General features: G+C 50.5%; 1 protein-coding gene across 2 annotated transcripts in view; it reads right to left on the bottom strand.

Moving 5' to 3' along the window:
- SLC24A4 (solute carrier family 24 member 4) overlaps nt 1-20198 on the bottom strand; it is a 195986-nt gene that overhangs the window by 62275 nt on the left and 113513 nt on the right. For both annotated transcript variants that reach the window (XM_004017955.5, XM_004017956.5), the window contains exon 3: nt 3567-3643. In XM_004017955.5, the coding sequence (XP_004018004.2) occupies nt 3567-3643 (77 nt within the window). The remainder of the gene's footprint in view (nt 1-3566; nt 3644-20198) is intronic.

Below are 20198 nucleotides of genomic sequence, written 5' to 3'. Positions count from 1 at the left end.
TTGAAAAACAGCAAGGACACTGGTGCAGGCAGAACAGATTGAAAGTAAAGTGGAAAATGACTAATGTGAGATTGGAGGGAGAGGCAAGGACCAGAATCTATGGAAAGGAGATGGGATTTTATGCTGAACACCAGGAAGCCATTTTTTTCTTCAGAGAAAAAGCGATATGAATGCCCTATTCACAAAAGAAGGAAAGGCTGGGCTGCTTCAGCTAAAATGGTGTGATATTCCAACAACTTTACAATTAATTGCATGCATGCAGGCATGCTCAGTCGGTCAGTTGTGTCCTACTCCAGGCTCCTCTGTGCATGGAATTTTCCAAGCAAGAATACTAGAGTACGTTTCCATTCCCTACTCCAGGGGATCTTCCTGACCCAAGGGTCGAACCCATGTCTCTTGTGCCTCCTGCATTGGCAGGTGAATTCTTTACCAACCCATCTATCAGGGAAGCCCACAAATAAAGTGGAAGATCTATCAACTGTGACCACAACATCCAAGGCAAATGTGTTCTGGAGTCCAGCTGTGGCTATCCCTGAATTTGACTCAGTATATTTTGGGGGGAAACAAAAAGAAACAAATACCAGGGGTGTGGGAAATGTGGAGAGAGAGAGAGACAGGAGACCCTGCTACAAATCTCAGGATCCCAACCTAAATTCATATGCTCAGAAATTCGCCTCTACAGCATTTCCCAGGCAAAGAGCTTCTGGTTCCCCCGACGTCTCAGAAACACTGGAGAGAAAAGGGGGCCAAGATGGCACCACTATTTCCTTCACTTGGGCGGGAAGTTCTGAGAAGCTTCTTAGTGCTACAGACAAAACCTGGCTTCAAAGCTCAAGTTTTTCCTTGCTCTGAAGAAGGGCTCAGCAAAGTTTTTCTTAAAGTGTCTGATGAGTCTTTATAGGCCACACAGCCTGTCATCACTCTGCTGCTGTAGAAGAAGAGCAGCCACGGACATGAGGATGCCGGGGGGCCAGCATGGAGAATCCTGCCCATGGCAAAGGTCATGAGGAAAAGGGCCTGACAAACACAAAGGCGGGATCAGGCCTCAGGGGTCCCCCTGGACTTTCTCGAGCATCTACCCCCAAATCCAGAGTCTGCCTGCTTTACTGTGTTATGCTTTCCACCAACTCCTCTGACATTAACAGGGGGCTGTCTCCCCCCACCCCCCACCTTTTTCTGGAAAAAGTTAATTTAGAGCTTTTAGATAATAAGTCTCCTGGACATAATAAGAGTGTTTCAATCCCAAAACCCCTCTGATGGCTTTCTAGCCTGCCTGACAGGTTTGTCTGGACTCTTACAGCTGCACATGTGATTGTTTACAGCCTCCCAACCGCGAGAGGCACAGGAAGCTTCAAATATCCTAGGAATGTAGGGGCTTCCGAGGAGTCAAAATCATTAGAATAGGACTGATTAAGGGTTTCATTGTTGAGCCAATACTTGCTGCCAAGTTTTCATATCTTTTATTTGTTGATATAGTTGGTATGTAGAGAAAAACAGGTAGTAGCCCTGGCATTAGCAACATTAGATCTTTGAGTTAAGTACTTTCTTTGTTATAACCCACTGCACCTTTGTTCTACAGGAATGTAACTTTATTTAGTACTTTGAGGGTGATGCAGATTAAAGAAAAAACACTTCAAGGGAAAATGAGTTTTCTGGTTGATAGACATTTATCTAGGAAGAGAGCCATAAAAATGTTAACAGGCTCCCTGGCCAGAAGATGATGTAAAACCACCTAAGACCTTTTGTACATGGGAAGGTATGCAAAAAGAAAGCCTGGCCTCAATAAGGGTCAGGACTGCTGCCCCTGCAAAACTCTGCATATTCCATTATTTCTTTATGTACAACTAGGGGTATATAAGCTGCCTTTGAAAATAAAGTTGTGGGTCTTGCACCGATGCTTGGCTCCCCCATGTCGTTCTTTTCTCCGTTTTCAGGCTGAATTCCTGTCTGGAGCACAGAGGCTCTCTGTGTCTACTTATTTGCCCTGGCTTCTAAGACCCTGTTCCCAAGGCGGGGCACCCTCCACTATTCAAGTGGGTGCCAGTGGCCTACGTAGATGGTGCAAGCCCCTTGTCTTGGAGTTTTCTTGGTCTCCTGTGTAAACCAAGGGATACAGCCTCTTTTCTCCTCTATTTTCTCTCCTCTCTCTCACTACACTATTCTTCCCTAATCTCTCTTTATATCTCTAAATAAATAAATCTCTCCTCACCGACTCCGTCCCCGCTTCGAATTCCCTGGATCCACCGGGGCTGGACCCCAGCATGAGGGTGGTTGCCTACCAATAAAATTTATTTATAAAAACAGGAAGTGGGCTGGATTTGTTCTCCAGATGTAGCTGGGTAGTGCTTGCTCGGAAAGGGTTCCTGCAAAATTCCCGAGGACCTCTCAAGTTTAGGAAAAAGGCTTTGACAAGACATTGGTGAGGCAGAGGGACAGATTGTGGGACTAACTGGTCAAATCCACATCCCCTCAGTGAACAGGGAGGGCAGGGGAAAGCCAGAGAAACTAGAAAGATAATAACTCCATTTGAGAAATAATACACAAGACTGTCACTTGAAATTTGCCTACAATCTTCATTTTCATTAATGGTTTATCCCGTTAATTAAAACTTCACTCACCCCTTATTCTCAGGTGGCTACTATCTGTATGAGAACCCCAGCTTTCCCTTGCTTAATTATCTCTTGCAAAGAAGAATACTTGGTTGGGTTTAAATATAGAAGCAGATGGTGCTGAGCGGCCAGGGAACCACATCAGGAGGAACATTTGCTGTGGTTGATCCAAAGTAGAAAATTAAACCCTGAGCACTTTCATTTCCCTGCATCAGACAACGAGGCTTGCAAACTTTTTCTATAGAGAGACAGACAGAAAATCTTTTTTGGCTTTGTGGATCCCAGAGTCTTTGCCACAACTACTCAGGTTGGCCAGTGAAGCAGAAAAGCAGCCACAGATGATATACAGATGAATGAGAATGGCTCTGTTCCAATAAAACTTCATTTATAACTATGGGCAATGGCTGTGGGCTGTAGTTCGCATGCAGAGAAGAGCAACTATTACATATCATTTAGGTTTGAGCCCACTATGCCTTTTTGAACTGCTTCTTGAACTCTGCCACTGCTCACCAGGCTCATTTAATACCGAGGAAGTTTGAGAAGAAGGGCACCAAAGTCTCAAACCACAGTTATGTCAGGACAGTAAAACGTGGGGGTGGGGCGGGGTACTGGAGAGCATTATCCCATTCCCTGCTATGTCTGAAGGATATGACCCATGTTTGCTTGTATTTCCACATCTGGGGAAGAGATGCCGTCACTCCTGTTTTATAAAGAGCAGAAAAGGAAGCACAAGAAGACGTGAACCTTTGTCCTGGCTCTGGGGCCGTTCACTGTGTGACACTGAGCAAGTCACTTCACATCCTTAAGACTTCATTTCTTTGTGGGTAAAACACGTCCAGGACCTGTCCTCAGAGGGCTCTTATAAGAACACGGTGAGATCTCTGACACATTGTGCTCTGCAGACAGGCTTTCCCTGCCGGAAAGTGAGGGATGTCCCACCCCAAGAGGGCCACTTACACCAAGAATATGCAGCAGGACGGCCCCGTGCTGTCGCTCGTTGTTGGAGAACAGGTCTGTGGGGAACTCGTGAATTGCTGGAAGACAAGAGAACAGGGTAAGGTGTTAGTTATCAAGGAGTGTCCCTAGGGTTTGGCCATGGAACTGTGGAGGCCCCTGGTGTTGGACCTGGGGAGAGACTGGCTATTTCTCCTGTTTGTGGCAGATCTGAGCTCTTAGGAAAACATTGCTGGATACAGATTATCCAGATATTTTCTACCTTAGAGTTGACCATGGCTTGTATATCCCTTGCAATTAAAAAAAGAGAGCATGAAACATATCACAACCGCTAGGATGGCTATAAACAAAAAGACAGATAAAAACAAGTGTTGGCAAGGAGGCTGGAACCCTCATACATCACTAGTAGGAATGCAGAACAGTGCAGTCTCTTTGGAAACCAGTCTAGCAGTTCCTCAAAATATTAAACAGAGAGTTTGACCCAGAAATTTTACTCCCAAGTATCTTCCCAGGAGAAATGGAAAACATACATTCACACAAAACCTGTACATGAATGTTCACAGTGGTATTATTCATAATAACCAAAATGCAGAAACAACCCAAACATCTACCAACTGATGAGAGGATAAAGCATGATACATCCATACAAATGGAATATTATTTGGTGATAAAAAGAAGTACTGATACATGTTACAACATGGAGGATGCTTGAAAACATTTTGCTAAGTGAAAGAATTGTAAGCAGTCAGTCACAAGACTACTTATTGTATGATTCCATTAATGTAAAATGTCCAGAAGAGGCCAGTCCATAAAGATGGAAATAGATTAATGGTTGCCCAAGGCTGGAAGGTATGGTGTTTGGGGGATGACAGCTAAGAGGTACTGCATTTCTTTCTAGGGTGATGTTTGCAGTGATGCTCACACAGTTCTAAATATGAAAAGCCACTGAATTATGTGTTTTAAACAGATGACCTCTCTAGTATGTGAATTATATCTCAATAAAGTTGTGACCCCAGGTGGCATTAGTGGTAAAGAACCCACCTGCCAATTTAGGAGACAGAAAGAAACTTGGGTTCAATCCCTGGGTCTGGAAGATCCCCTGGAGGAAATGGCAACCTATTTCAATATTCTCGCCTGGAGAATCCCACAGATGGAAGAGCCTGGCAGGTTACAGTCCATGGGATCGGAAAGAGTTGGACACAACTGAAGAGACTTGGCACAAAGTTGTTCCCAAAAAAGCATAAAAAAATCGAAAGATGCCAAAGAGGAAAATCAGAGGATGGTTCCTCATTCTGTCAAAGGATTCTGACCGCGTTCCTAGCAGAGAGCTTTCCAACTGGCTTCAACGCACACTCAGATCTGTTACAAACACAATCCCCACCAACAGTCTTGCTGAGGCTGGAGACCGTTGTCTTGCTCTGAGCGGGCTCTGAGTTCACATGGCCGAGTTCAGTTCTTAGCTCTAATATTTACAGGCTGGGTCAACAGGGACACGTCCCTTAACTTCCTTGTGCCTCAGTTTCTTCACTGGTAAAATGGTGAGATTAACTTTAATAATGTGCCTTAAAGTGTTTCAAGCTCACGGTGAGCTTCAAACCAGCACCCTCACCCCAGGATTCTGGAATCCTCTTCCCTCACCACTGTCAAGTCAGAGCTGAGAAGCAGCTCCACGAAGAGAAGAGGCCGGAGTCGCTTCAGAGCTCAGGGACAGGTGGCCTCTTTGCAAAGACCTTCCGGTCTGGAGCCATCAGCCCCTTCTCCCACCTTCTCCTCCCACCCACAATGCATCTGTCACTCCAGGTGGGGAAGTGGAGATCCCAGAGAGGTCAAGTGACATTGTCAGGGATGGGGATGGCACTGTGGGCACCAAGAAAATCTGTCCCCTGCTGAGCACGCATTCAGCAGAACCACACAGAGCAGGAGAAATGGTCCATGGGAGGCGAGGCTCCAGGTAAGCCCTGGAAGGGGAGCTGAAGCCAAGCTGGAACAAGGAGGAGGTGGGGCTGGGAGCACCCTTGTCTCCTGACCTCTCAGCACCCCGATGCCAGGTACACTTCCACCAGTATAGGCAGCATCTCAGGTCACTGAGCACCATGTCATGCACCTTTCTTTGGCCCCAAGAATGCCCCTGTGGGGTGGGTACCAGCATATCCTCTGGGCTCATGCATTCTGGACTGTGGGGGGAGCCCCGTGAGGCAGAGAGCCCTCTGCTTTGGGAATCAAACACTCAGGATGCAGGTTCCGTTCCCGACATGCCCAAGTAGCCTGAACAACTCATCTGCTTCTTGGCCTCAAAATGTTCACCTGTAACGGAGGAATAACTGTTTCTCATCATTCAGTCAATCCTAAAGGAAATCAACCCTGAATATTCATTGGAAGGACTGATGCTGAAGCTAAAGTTCCAATACACTGGCCATCTGATGCAAAGAGTTGACTTGTTGGAAAAGATCCTGATGCTGGGAAAGATTGAAGGCAGGAGGAGAAGGGGGCGGCAGAGAAAGAGATAGTTAGATGGCATCACTGACTTAATGGACATGAGTTTGAGCAAACTCTGGGAGATAGTGAAGGACAGGGAAGCCTGACATGCTTCAGTCTGTGCGATCACAAAAAGCTGGACATGACTTAGTGACTGAAAAACAACTGCCCCCAATGGGTGACCAACAGGTAAGTATCCTATCAATGTCATTTCTGCAGGTTCTCCATCAGACACAGCCACATCCCCATATCCTCATCACTGGTCCTCATTGATTCAGCTGTACTGGAAGCTTCTGAAAGGCATTGATCCACACTGTCCTGGCACACAGTAGGTTAATAGACCTTAGCAGTCAATTGAAAAAACAATGCTAAAACATTTGGTTGGCCAAAAAGTTCATTCAGGTGTTTCCATACCATGTTTCTGGTATGTTTGAGTTTCTGGAAAAACCCAAATGAACTTTTTGGCCAGCCCTATATTAACAAAAAGGGCTTCCCTCAAAGCTCAGTTGGTAAAGAGTTCACCTGTAATGCAGGAGACCCTGGCTCAATTCCTGGGTTGGGAAGATCCACTGGAGAAGGGATAGGCTACCCATCCCAGTATTCTGGCCTGGAGAATTCCATGGACTGTGTGTCGAAAAGAGTCAGACACAACTGAGTGACTTTCACATATTAACAAAAATGACAATGCACATCATCTCATCCTGTTAGAATGCTTTCATTACTCTTGCAAAACTCTTAAATACCTAGAATGATACCTCTTCAGGTTCAGAGTGGACACTCAATAAATGCTTGCTCAGTTGCTCACTCATGTCCAACTCTTTGCGACCCCATGTACTGTAGCCCACCAGGTTCCTCTGTCCATGGAATTCTCCAGGCAAGAATACTAGAGTGGGTTGCCATTTCCTTCTTCAGGGGACCTTCCCAACCCAGGGATCAAACCCATGTCTCCTGCATTGCAGGCGGATTCTTTACCCACCGAGCCACCTAGGAAGCCCCAAATGCTTATTATAAACTTCCAGGATAAAAGTCCCTCCTCTGTGAATATAATTTGGCTCTAAAAGTGATGGGTTTTCCTTTAAAACAAAAAAAATTCTGCTTTTTAAGATAAGTCTCCCAATAAAACCTAGAAAACATTATTAGCTCCCCCAGATATTCAGAAAATGTTCCCACTTTAAAACAAGCAGCATTTAATGAAATATAGATTCTTTCACTTTTTCCCCCTGTAATCAAACTTCTTTAATAGAATTGCTGCTGTCAGTTCAAGGGCAGGAGTCTGCTTCAAGGCTCAGCTCAGAGATGGAGAATTATAGAGGGAATAACTTGGCATTCTTGCGTCCAGGATCTTGTTTCCAGGAGAAATGGAACTGTCTGGGATATAAGGGCAGATCAAACAGACATTTCTGCCGTGAAAATTTGAGTCAGTTTTTGATTCTCCAAACCAATGATTTGTGAGCTGGTGATTTACCCAATCCTGGGCACTCTTTGAGAATTAGAAACAAATAAGGCTGCCTTTCTGCTATAAGGACATATCGTCTGGGTTCCAGTGGGGAGGGGGATGTGGGCTATAAATGACTTTGTCCTTGGTGAGAAATGGCTTCTACTAGTTCAGCCGCGGAACCTTGCTCTGTGACCCCGTGCATATGCTGGAGGGCTGTGGAGGGGAGCGAATGCCATCATGGCCTGAGTTCTGCCAGCAGAGACAGAGTAACCGGCAGAGCCACCAGCTGCTCATGACCCATCGCCCTCTGTACCTACCCAAGTCTTCTGGACACACCCCGAGCCCACGAGGCAGGCGCCACAGCCACAAATGTCCCTGTTTTCCAAATAAGACTCAGCAGGGCAATGATCTGTTCAGGGGCCACATAAACCAGGACTTAGCATGGAGACCCTCTAACACAGATGGAAATCACGCAGTACCAGGACATGGAGACTTCACCTGGGTCCTGATTCAACTACCCATCGGCTTGTGGAACCCTGGGCAAGTCATTTAACCTCTCTGTCCTTTCCGTTTCTTCTGTGGCAATCTGCTACCACACGAGGGGGTGAAACAGTCATTGTTACTCTGTGTGGCATGCCCTGGCATGGATATCAAAGGCTACAAGCAGGGAAATGGTCGCCCTACCCTCCCCAGTTGGCAGCTGGTAACAGGGACCCATCCACTCCCCAATTCAAGAATCAAATCCTCTAGAAACTGGCATATGGGGGAGGGGGGACGTGTAGCGGCCACAGAGCCAATGTGTTAATAACAGGAACTCCATCCCTCCCACCTTTGTCATCAACAGCAACAATTTTCAACTGCAGGCAGGCTACAGCTGCTCAGGGCTTTGTCTCCAGAAGCAGATAACTTGCAGGTTTCAGGGAGTGTCTCTGTTCTTCGTTACCTATATGACCTTGGGGAGTTGTTGAACACCTCCTCACTGTGACCTCATCTCTAAGTGGGATGCTACAGACCCTGCCTGCCAGGCTGCAGTAAAGATTAAGTGATACAGATAATGTATGCACGGCACTTAGCCCAGCTAGGCTGCCATCACTCTGAGGATCACTGATGGACAGAATCCTCCCTCCACACCAGGTCGGTCCCCACTGATCCAGAGGACGAGCCTCGGCTTGTGAAAATCAAAGAGAAGACAAAGCCAGCTTAGTGGGGCAAAGGGTGAGCATGATTAGACTGGCCACATTAGGATCTGAATGCAGGTGCAGTTTAATCCCAGCTTCCTGAGAAAACCTTCTTCTCCTCTCTTGGGCTTGCTGGGATCACGAGCCCCCGGCCACGTTCAAGGGCAGGACGCCTGCATGTCTGAGAGGGGGCTGCGCCTGCCCTACCTGATCAAATCCCCACCAGGGAGAAGGGAGGAATCAACAGGGCGCACACAAGCAGCTTTTGAGGTCATGCCTAAGCCTTTAAGCCGCAGAAATCTGGGGGTGGTGGGTGTGGGGAGGGGGAAGAGATGTGTCTGCAGGTGGAGCGGAGCTCAGAACACCGAAGATGATTCCAGCACCGTCCACACTGCGGGGTGGGGGTGGGGGAGCTGCCAGCGACCCAGCAGCCACTCCCGACCCCTCTCAGAATTCTTTCCTGTGGACCTCAGTGCCCATAATTGGTTTCTCCATCACTCTTGGTTTTGGACACCCCCTCCACTGTGTGCAGGGGGTGGGGGGGACTAGGGCAAGAGGTCTTTCCTGTCAGTTGCCTTCCTAAACACTAGAGCTTTACCCAGGCTTCCCAGGTGGCACTAGTGGTAAGAACCTGCCTGCCAATGCAGGAGACATAGGAGACTCGGGTTCCATCCCTGGGTCAGGAAGATCCCCTGGAGAAAGGCATGGCAACCCACTCCAGTATTCTTGTCTGGAGAATCCCATGGATAGAGGAGCCTGGCGGGCTACAGTTCACAGGGTCACAAAGAATTGGACATGACTGAAGCAACTTAGCATGCCTGCAAACATTGGAGGGAAAACCATAAGGCCCCAGGGGACATCTGCCAGCCCCTCCCCAACAAAAGCTACCAAGTTCTTGAACACAAATCAGACCCCTAGGGCACAGCTGACCTTTTTTGCTGACACACACAGTTAGATGGGTGATGCCATTATATTTCAGAAACCTTGAATTCATGTTGCCCTTTCAAAGCTCTATACTTTGGCTGACATTGCTGCTAGCTGCAAAATGTATGAATTTGTTTAACAAGTATTTACTGAGCCCCCACGTGGCAGGTATTGGACTCTCTGGGAGCAGGCGGATGAGGTCCTAATGCATCTACGAGCATCCTCAGGCCCGGCAGTTCCTCTCCTTGGAGGGCGATGGGACTTCTGGAGAAAGCCAAAGCTACTCAGAAAGTGACTGGTTAGCAGGATGGCAAACACCCTGATCCTGAATGAGTACAAGTCAATACACGCTTCTTGAAGTTGACTACACGTCAGGCACCAGGCTAGTGCTGAGCCTTGAGGATGGGCTCTTAAGGGTCTGGTGGGAATTGGAAAAGTGAACACATGATTGAGAGACAGTAAGGCTTGCTGTGATAGTGAGGAAGCCAGGGGTTACCAACCTGGAGGAGGTGGGAAGGGCAGCAAGCCTGTGGAGAGAGTGATGCCCATGTCAAGTTTCTCTTTTGTTGACCAGAGGATAATTGCTTTTTTTTTTTTTTTTAATTTTTTATTTATTTATTTATTTTATTTTATTTTATTTTATTTTTTTTTAATTTTAAAATCTTTAATTCTTACATGCATTCCCAAACATGATCCCCCTCCCACCTCCCTCCCCATAACATCTTTCTGGGTCATCCCCATGCACCAGCCCCAAGCATGCTGCATCCTGCATCAGACATAGACTGGCGATTCAATTCACATGATAGTATACATGTTAGAATGTCATTCTCCCAAATCATCCCACCCTCTCCCTCTCCCTCTGAGTCCAAAAGTCCGTTATACACATCTGTGTCTCTTTCCCTGTCTTGCATACAGGGTCGTCATTGCCATCTTCCTAAATTCCATATATATGTGTTAGTATACTGTATTGGTGTTTTTCTTTCTGGCTTACTTCACTCTGTATAATCGGCTCCAGTTTCATCCATCTCAACAGAACTGATTCAAATGAATTCTTTTTAACGGCTGAGTAATACTTCATTGTGTATATGTACCACAGCTTTCTTATCCATTCATCTGCTGATGGACATCTAGGTTGTTTCCATGTCCTGGCTATTATAAACAGTGCTGCGATGAACATTGGGGTACATGTGTCTCTTTCAATTCTGGTTTCAGAGGATAATTGCTTTAGAATGTTGTGTTAGTTTCTGCTGTGCAATGTAGTGAATAAGCTATTGCTAAGTCGCTTCAGTCATGTCCGACTTTGCTCGACCCCATAGACGGCAGCTCACCAGGCTCTGCTGTCCCTGGGATTCTCCAGGCAAGAACACTGGAGTGGGTTGCCATTTCCTTCTCCAATGCATGAAAGTGAAAAGTGAAAGTGAAGTCGCTCAGTGGTTTCCGACTCTTAGCGACCCCATGGTCTGCAGCCTATCAGGCTCCTCTGTCCATGGGATTTTCCAGGCAAGAGTCCTGGAGTGGGGTGCCATTGCCTTCTCCAATATATATATACTGATATCCCTTCTCTCCTGAGCCTTCCCCCATCCCCTCCCCATCCCATCCCTCTAGGTCATCGCAGAGCACCAAGCTGAGCTCCCTGTGCTTCCCACTAGCGATCTATTGCACACATGGTAATGCATATGACAACGCCACCCTCTCAGTTCATCCCAGCCTCTCCTTCCCCCACTGTGTCCACAAGTCTGTTTTTTACATCTGCATCTTTATTCCTGCCCTGCAAATAGGTTCATCAGTACCATTTTCCTAGATTCCATATATATGCATTAATATACGATATTTGTTTTCTGACTTACTTCACTCTATGACAGATTCTAGATTCATCCACATCACTACAGCTGACTCAGTTTCCTTTCTTTTTATGCCTGAGATAGCATATTGAAAAGCAGAGACATTATTTTGCCAACAAAGGTCCATCTAGTCAAGGCTATGGTTTTTCCAGTGGTCATGTATGTGAAAGGTCAGGGCAAGGTCGGGCGTGTTGAGGCATGCCTGGGCATGCCCGGGCATGTCGGGACATGTCCCGCAGACAGCCGCAGACAAGCCCCGAGGCGGGCCGACAACCAAGCCGTCCAATCAGGAGCTGACACGGAGCCCTCGCCGTCCAATCAGGAGCCGACACGGAGCCCTTGGACACCAATCACCTCTGAGCCCGTGTTTTCTTCCTTATATGGGAGCCCAGCCCGGGCTATAAAACCCTTCCCCACCCCTCATACCTCGCAGATTTCCTTTGCTTCGCAGACCCCCTTCACTTCCTTGCTCACCTGCCCCCGGGAGTTCTGCCCGAGAGCGACCGCCCAATAAAAGGCCCTGATCAACGGTCCATAGGGGTGGCTCTTTCTTCCCGTGGCGTTTCTTATATCTGGCGCCCAACGTGGGGCTCGAGGTGAGGGCCTCCGGCACTCGCCGTTGAGGCCCCCTCGAGCTCCACCGCCACGGTAGCCCCCAGACCCAGGCGGCTGACCAACCCCCCGGACAGCAGGATATGGGGTAAGTCCCTTCGGCTTTGGAGCCCGCCCTCCCTGGCGACCACCTCCTAGGGCCCAGTAACGGGTGCGCACTTACTGGACCCTCCCGGTCACCAGCTCGTAAGGGAGACGTCCTGAACGGCTGTGTAGACCTCCGGCTTCAGCCTCCGGCTTCGGCCTTTCCGGTCCCCCAGCTCCGGAGGAAGACGTTCCGAACGGCTGCACGGACCTCCGGCTTCCCTTGGCACCCGAAGACGTTCGGGCAGTGGGGGTTGCCTCCACGCTCTGTGGTCGCCATAGGATCGACGGCCTCCAAACCTGATCCCCGATACTCCACCCCCTTAGAGTGCCTGCTGGCTAACCTGCGGACCCTAAGACTAAAGGGATATATCCGCTCCAAGCAGCTCACTTTTCTGTGTTCACAAGCCTGGCCTCAGTATCCCCTAGATAATGGCTCACAGTGGCCAGCCACAGGGACATTTGACTTTGACGTCCTCCGTGATTTAGATAACTACTGCCGGAGAACGGGAAAATGGTCTGAAGTCCCCTATGTTCAGGCCTTTTGGGCGTTGCGCTCTCGCCCTACCCCGTGCACCACGTGCACTCCCCACCAAATCCTGCTTATCATGGCTCCCCCGATTCCACCCTCCCGGGCCAAACCAGCTCCTCCCATCTCTGAGTCCTCTGCTTTCTCTGTTCCCCCGGAGGATCTGGTGGCCCCTCCTCCCTATACCTCTCCCACGGCCCCTACCCCTTCCACTCCAGTTTCTACTACCTCTCCCTCCACTCCGGACTCTCCTACCTCCGCTCCCGCCCCCGAGACTCCACCACCGGGCCCGGATCCTCTGGCCCTTAGCCCTAACTTGTATCCTCCTCTTCCCCCCGTCACTCCCTCCCCTTCCCCGGTTAGCTCCCACACTCGTTCCCACAGTAACCCTCCAGGAGCCTCCCTTCCCCCTCCCCCAGCCCCACTATTCCCTCTCCGACAAGTAGCCTGAGCTGAGGGTCTAGCCCAAGTCCATGTCCCTTTCTCCCTCCAAGACTTAACACAGATTGAGGCCAAACTGGGTTCCTTCTCCTTCAACCCCACTCAGTACATTAAGCAGTTTACTGGTCTGACCCGTGCCTACGCCTTGACATGGCAGGACATGTATGTCATCCTGGGGTCTACCACCACCCTTGAAGAGAAGCAGGCCATCTGGACGGCAGCCAAGGCTCAGGCCGACCAGCGGCACTATGCCAACCCCTCCCCTGAGCGCCCCCTGAGCGGGGGCTCAGGCAGTTCCTGACACTGACCCTGATTGGAACTGCCAGGAAAGGGGTGGCGGCCAGCTGCGAGTACACTATATGATAGAGTGTATCCTTGATGGGATGGAAACGTCCTCTCATGAGGTTGTAAACCTCCTCAAACTAGATGAGGTGATCCAGGGGCCCGACGAAAACCCAGCCATGTTCCTTAATCGGCTGACCGAGGCCCTCGTCCAATACACCAGGCTGTCCCCGGAGTCCCCCATCGGGGCGGCCACCTCGGCCAATCGTTTTATCTCCCAGTCTGCCCCCAATATCCGGAAAAAGCTGGCCAAGGCTGAGGACAGCCCTCAGACCCCTATCCGAGACCTGGTAAAAATGGCTTTTAAGGTCTACCATGCCCGAGAGGAAACTGCTGAGGCCAGCCAAAAGGCAAGGCTCAAGCAAAAGGCCGAATTTCAGGCAAGCCTCCTAAACCAGCAAACCCAGGCCTTGGTAGCGGCCCTGCGGCCGGCGGCGGGCTCGGGGCCCCAAAACCCCCCTCCGGGGGCCTGCTTCAAGTGCGGCCAAGAAGGGCACTGGGCCAAGATGTGCCCCAATCTGTGGCCTCCTTCCAAGCCGTGCCCGTTGTGCAAACGATGAGTACACTGGGCTGGTGACTGTCCCCAGGCCTCTAGGGGCCGGGGACCAGAGCGCCCCAGGGAGACCTCCTGCCCTCCTTCGGCTTTGGAGCTGCTGAACTTCGATGGTGACTGACACCGCCCAGACTCGGGGACCCCAATAAACCAAGCCGAGCCCAGGGTAACGCTCCAGGTAGAGGGGAAGTCCATCAATTTTTTGGTTGATACGGGGGCTACCTAATTCAGTCCTTCCCTCTTTCGGAGGCACTTCACGTCCTTCCCAGGTTTCGGTTATGGGCATTGACGGCCAACCCTCGTGTCCGCTCCAAACCCAACCACTATCCTGTCGGTTAGATTCCTGTCTATTTACCCACTCCTTTTTGGTCATCCCCTCCTGCCCTACTCCTCTCTTGGGAAGAGATATACTTGCTAAGCTGAAGGCCACTCTTCAGCTAGCTCCAGGACTGGCTCCCATGTCAGGGGCCTTCCTAATGCTACTTGTTGACCCTCCAACCTCTTCTGTTAATCCTGAGGTCTGGGACACCCAAGTCCCGGTGGTGGCTCGGCACCACCCTCCGGTCCTCATCCGGCTAAGGGACCCCACCTGTTTCCCAGCCCGGTCCCAGTTTCCTTTGTCTACTCGCAACCTCAGGGGGCTAAAGCCCATCATCGACCGTCTCATGGGACAGGGTCTCCTGATCCCCACGACCTCCCCCTGTAACACGCCTATCCTCCCTGTTTGGAAGGCTTCAGGAGACTACCGGCTAGTGCAGGATCTCCGCCTGATCAACGCAGCTGTGATCCCTGCCCATCCACTTGTCCCTAACCCCTACACCCTCCTTTCTTCCATACCTCCTCAGACCTCTCATTTCACCATTATTGACCTCAAGGATGCCTTTTTTACCATCCCACTCCACCCCGACTGCCAATTCCTCTTTGCTTTCACCTGGACTGACCCCGACACCCAGCTGACCACACAACTCACATGGACCGTACTCCCTCAGGGGTTCAGAGACAGTCCCCACAACTTCGGGCAAGCTCTGTCCCGGGACCTGGCCAGGTGCTCGCTTCACCCTAGCACCCTCCTCCAATACGTAGACGACTTGCTCCTTTGCAGCCCATCAGAAGAGACCTCCCGACGACATACAACTCTCCTCAATTTCCTTGGTTCCCAGGGTTACAGAGCCTCACAATCCAAAGCCCAACTGACTCGGACTTCTGTCGTCTATCTGGGTCTCCAAATCACTCCGACCACTAAAGCCCTGACGGCAGACCGGTGTAGCCTCCTCCGGTCCATTTGCCCTCCGGCCGACGGAGACCAGATATTGTCCTTAGAACTGACAGGATTCTTCCGACACTGGGTCCCAAATTGTGCTACCCTGGACAAACCTCTATATTCAGCAGCTAAAGAGACTCCCACAGGGCCGCTGTCTTCCCCCACCGAAGTGACTCAGGACTTCCATGCTTTACGCTCAACCCTATTGGCTGCACCCCCTCTCTTTCTCCCAAATCCCAACTATCCGCACCATCTATACTCTGATGAAAAGGGAGGGATAGCCTTTGGAGCCTTGGTGCAACCGATTGGCCCTGAATTGCTGCCTATTGCTTACATATCCAAACAACTTGACCCCACAGCCAGGGGATGGTTCCCCTGCCTGCGGGCACTAGCGGCGGCGACAACGTTGTACGCCGATGCAAAAAAGCTGATTCATGGCCAACCCCTGACCATCTTCTCGCCTCACCGTCTTGGTGACCTTTTAGCCTCTAGATTTCTTTCTGAACTCAGCGAGTCCAGGCTCCAATAATTTCACCTGGTATTCCTGGACAATCCTCAGGTTTCCGTGGGCCGCTCCCCACAATTAAACCCGCTTTTCTCGCTACCCTCACTCTCTCTCTCCTCAGAACCCCCAGCCCATTCATGCTCGGAGGTCCTTGAGTCCCTTATGCAACCACCCCACAACCTGTTTTCCAAACCTCTACCAAATCCAGAGCTAACTTTGTTCATCGATGGGAGCTCAAAACGAGACCCCAATGGAAACTGAAGGGCGGCCTATGCTGTGGTAACCACCCGGGAAGTCCTAGAGGCTCAGCCCTTGCCACCCGGGATGACTTCTCAGAAGGCTGAACTAACAGCCCTAACTAGAGCCTTACACCTAGCAGAAGGAAAAAGGGCCAATATTTACACAGACTCCAAGTATGCCTTCTTGATTGCACATTCTCACGCAGCAATCTGGAAAGAACGGGGCTTCCTGACCACTAAAGGATCCCCCATTTGTAATGCCCCCCACATTACTCGACTGTTAGATGCCTTATCCCTGCCCAAAGAGGTCGCTATCATACACTGCAAGGGACACCAGAATACTCATGACACTGTCGCTCTGGGTAACAATATGGCAGATCAAGTGGCTTGACAAATTACCTTACAACAAGCCCCCGAGCCCCTGCTGCCTTTGAGATCCACCCTCAACCCAGATTATTCGAGCAAGGAAGCCAGAGCCTTGCTGGCACAAGAAGGGTCTCAGAGGCACCCATCAGGATGGATACTACTCCATGGTAAACCGGTGCTTCCTGAGCGCCAGGCTAAGACCATAATATCCCAAATCCACAATACCCTCCACATCGGACCAAGAGCTCTCTTTTCCTTTCTCAGCCCTGTCTTTTCTCCCCTACATCTCAGACAGACCATGTATGCCGTCCACCGATCCTGCCTAATATGCGCCTCCACCTCTCCTCAGGGAGGACTCCAACCCCCACAGGAGACTCACCAGTTGAGGGGACATATGCCTGGGCAGGATTGGCAGATAGACTTCACCCACATGCCCAGACATCGAACCTACCGCTATCTGCTGGTCTTGGTGGACACCTTTTCAGGATGGGTCGAGGCCTTCCCCACAGCCCGGGAGACAGCAGCGGCGGTGGCGGAGGTCTTGACGGCCCATCTCATTCCCAGATTTGGGTTGCCAAACTCTCTCCAGTCTGACAATGGGCCGGCATTTATCTCGCAGATCTCTCAGCAGGTGGCTGCGGCCCTGGGTATCGGCTGGCATCTCCACATCCCCTATCGGCCCCAATCGTCAGGCAAGGTAGAGCGGGTGAACGGCATCATCAAGACACATCTGACCAAGCTTGCCTCAGAACTGCGGCTGCCTTGGGTAGACCTCCTTCCTCTGACGCTCACTTGCATTCGCACCACACCACACTCCAAAACAGGTTTGACCCCTTTTGAACTGCTCTATGGCAGGCCCTATCTCCTGACTCACCTCCCCGAGGGAGAGGCTCCCCCAATCGCGGGGTACCTCCCCCTCTTCTCCCTTCTACGATCCTTGCTGAGGGAGCACACAGACTGGGTCCTGCCGCAACCGACAGACGACGAGGGGCCCACCCGGCCTCTGGCACCAGGAGATCAGGTACTGATAAAAACCCTGAGTCCCCGGCCACTACAGTCTCGGGACAGGACCCCATACTGTAATCCTCACCACTCCTACAGCAGCCAAACTCCTGGGACACGAGCCCTGGTACCACCTGACCCAACTCAAACGAGCTCCCCTGGGTCTCCCAGAGCCAGGGGTGGCCCTGGCCCCGACCCCTCCTCCTGATCACCCCTACCGCTCCACCCTCATGGGGCCGATCAAACTGACCATTACCCGAACCCCTCTGTCGCCGATTCCTGAGTGACTGAGAGACCACCGTCCAAATCTTTTATTAAGGGGGGACAGTTTGGGGAGGCCTCTCGCTGCACAGCCTGTTCGTTGGCGGTGCTTCCTGAGTCCTGTGGAGACCTTTCTGTCCCCAGGCTGAGAGGGCTGGGCTGCCAGAGGCTGAGGGTGGGCCACACACCAGGAAGGGGCACGCCTGACACAGGAGAGGGTGTGCAGAAAGAGGCAGCAAAGAACAGGAAAGAGACATGAAAGAAAAGGCATCCAAGGAAGAAGGAATCGAGAAAGAAACAAAGGAGAAGGGTAGCGAGAAAGGAGGGGAGAGCAAAAGCGAGAAAGGTAGGGGTAAGAAGGGAGGAGAGCAAGGGAAGAGAGAAGGAGAAAGAGAAGGAAAAGTGAGAGAAAGCAAAAGAAAGTCAGAGAAAGGAAAGAGAAAGAGCTGAAGAGCGAAAAGGAGAGGAACGGAGGAGAGAGAGAAATAGAGTGGCGGAGAGAGTGAGGGAAGGAAGAGGAAGGAACGTAGAGAGGAAGAAAGATACTGAAAGAGTGAGGGAAGGGCTGAGGCGGAGGAAAGAGAGACAGAAAGAAGTTAGAGAGTGAGACAGGAGAGAAAGGAGAGAGCAAGGCAGAGAAGAGGGACAGAATAGAAGGAAGAGAGAGAGGGAAGCTCAGCAGGGTTCGAGTCCTGGTTCCAGAGCTCCCCTTGGCTGACAACTTTGCTATCCTCCCTAATGGGACCACTCATCATTCTTCTGCTGCTCCTGACTTTCGGGCCCTGTATCCTAAATAAGCTTTTGGCCTTCATCAAACAACGGCTCAACACGGTCCAGCTGATGGTGATGCGACAACAGTACCAAGGGCTTCCAACAAGCACTCTGTGGCAAGATTAATGGCAGACGCCCCCTGTCATCCCAGCCATACCCTACCCCTCGTCGCCCCCGTTCAGCAGGAAGTAGCCAGAGAGAATCGGCGCCCCTTGTCCTATATCAAAAAGGCCGGGATGAAAGGTCAGGGCAAGGTCGGGCGTGTTGAGGCATGCCTGGGCATGCCCGGGCATGTCGGGACATGTCCCGGCAGAGAGCCGCAGACAAGCCCCGGAGGCGGGCCGACAACCAAGCCGTCCAATCAGGAGCCGACACGGAGCCCTTGGACACCAATCACCGCTGAGCCCGCGTTTTCTTCCTTATATGGGAGCTGGGCCTGGGCTATAAAACCCTTCCCCACCCCTCATACCTCGCAGATTCCCTTTGCTTCGCAGACCCCCTTCGCTTCGCAGACCCGCTTCGCTTCCTTGCTCACCCGCCCCCGGGAGTTCTGCCCAATAAAAGGCCCTGATCAACGGTCCACAGGGGTGGCTCTTTCTTCCCGTGGTGTTTCTTACAGTATGGATGTGAGAGTTGGACTGTGAAGAAAGCTGAGCACCGAAGAATTGATGCTTTTGAACTGTGGTGTTGGAGAAGACTCTTGAGAGTCCCTTGGACTGCAAGGAGATCCAACCAGTCCATTCTGAAGGAGATCAGCCCTGGGATTTCTTTGGAAGGAATGATGCTAAAGCTGAAACTTCAGCACTTTGGACACCTCATGCGAAGAGTTGAGTCATTGGAAAGACTCTGATGCTGGGAGGGATTGGGGGCAGGAGGAGAAGGGGACGACTGAGGATGAGATGGCTGGATGGCATCACTGACTCGATGGATGTGAGCCTGAGTGAACTCCAGGAGCTGGTGATAGACAAGGAGGCCTGGCGTTCTGCAGTCCATGGGGTCACAAAGAGTCAGACATGACTGAGCGACTGAACTGAACAGAACTGAATATTCCATCATATATATGTACCACAATTTCTTAATCCATTCATCTGTCGATGGACATTTAGGTCATTTCCACGTCCTGGCTACTGTAAAAAGTGCTGAAATGAGCACTGGGTACATGTGTCTTTTTGAATTATGATTTTCTCCAGAGTCAAATTTTGAAGGCTGTGTTACTGACCTCCAAAGTTCTTTAATTTGCCATGTCGAGTCCTGAGAAGATCATTATTTCTGTTTTGTTGATGAGGAAATTGAGGCTCTGAGAAGCTAGAGGAGTCACCTGCAGTTGTAAAACCACTGTTTGACACAGGAGAGAGAAAAACCCAGGCTGGGAACCCAACCAGTACCAGGTTATTTTCACCTAAACATTTTGCCCACATCTCAGAACTGAAGTCTCCTTTAACCAAGGAGCAGACTCCATACTTCTGGAAGCTCCATGGGCCACGGGAAATAGTCATGCTCTCAGGGAACTCTGTTCAGGGTTAGGACAGCCTGAATGGGAGGGGAGTATGAGGGAGAAGGGATACGTGTATATGTATGGTTGAGTCCCTTTGCTGTGTACCTGAAACTATCACATTGTTAATTGACTACACTCCAATATAAAATAAAAAGTTAAAAAAAAAAGAAGTCATGCTCTTGAAAAGAGAAGTGCATATTGCCCGTCTTAGGTCAATTCCACTTAGAGCCCAGGGCCTACCCATGCCAAGGTCTAGCCCATTAGTCCATGGATCCAGGGGAAACCTATCACTCATCTTCCTTGACTTCCTTGAAACAT

This window comes from Ovis aries, chromosome 18 (assembly GCF_016772045.2).
Source record: "Ovis aries strain OAR_USU_Benz2616 breed Rambouillet chromosome 18, ARS-UI_Ramb_v3.0, whole genome shotgun sequence".
Classification (NCBI taxonomy): domain Eukaryota; kingdom Metazoa; phylum Chordata; class Mammalia; order Artiodactyla; family Bovidae; genus Ovis; species Ovis aries.
Note: the sequence above shows the minus strand (reverse complement) of the source record. Positions and strands in the feature narration are given on the sequence as shown.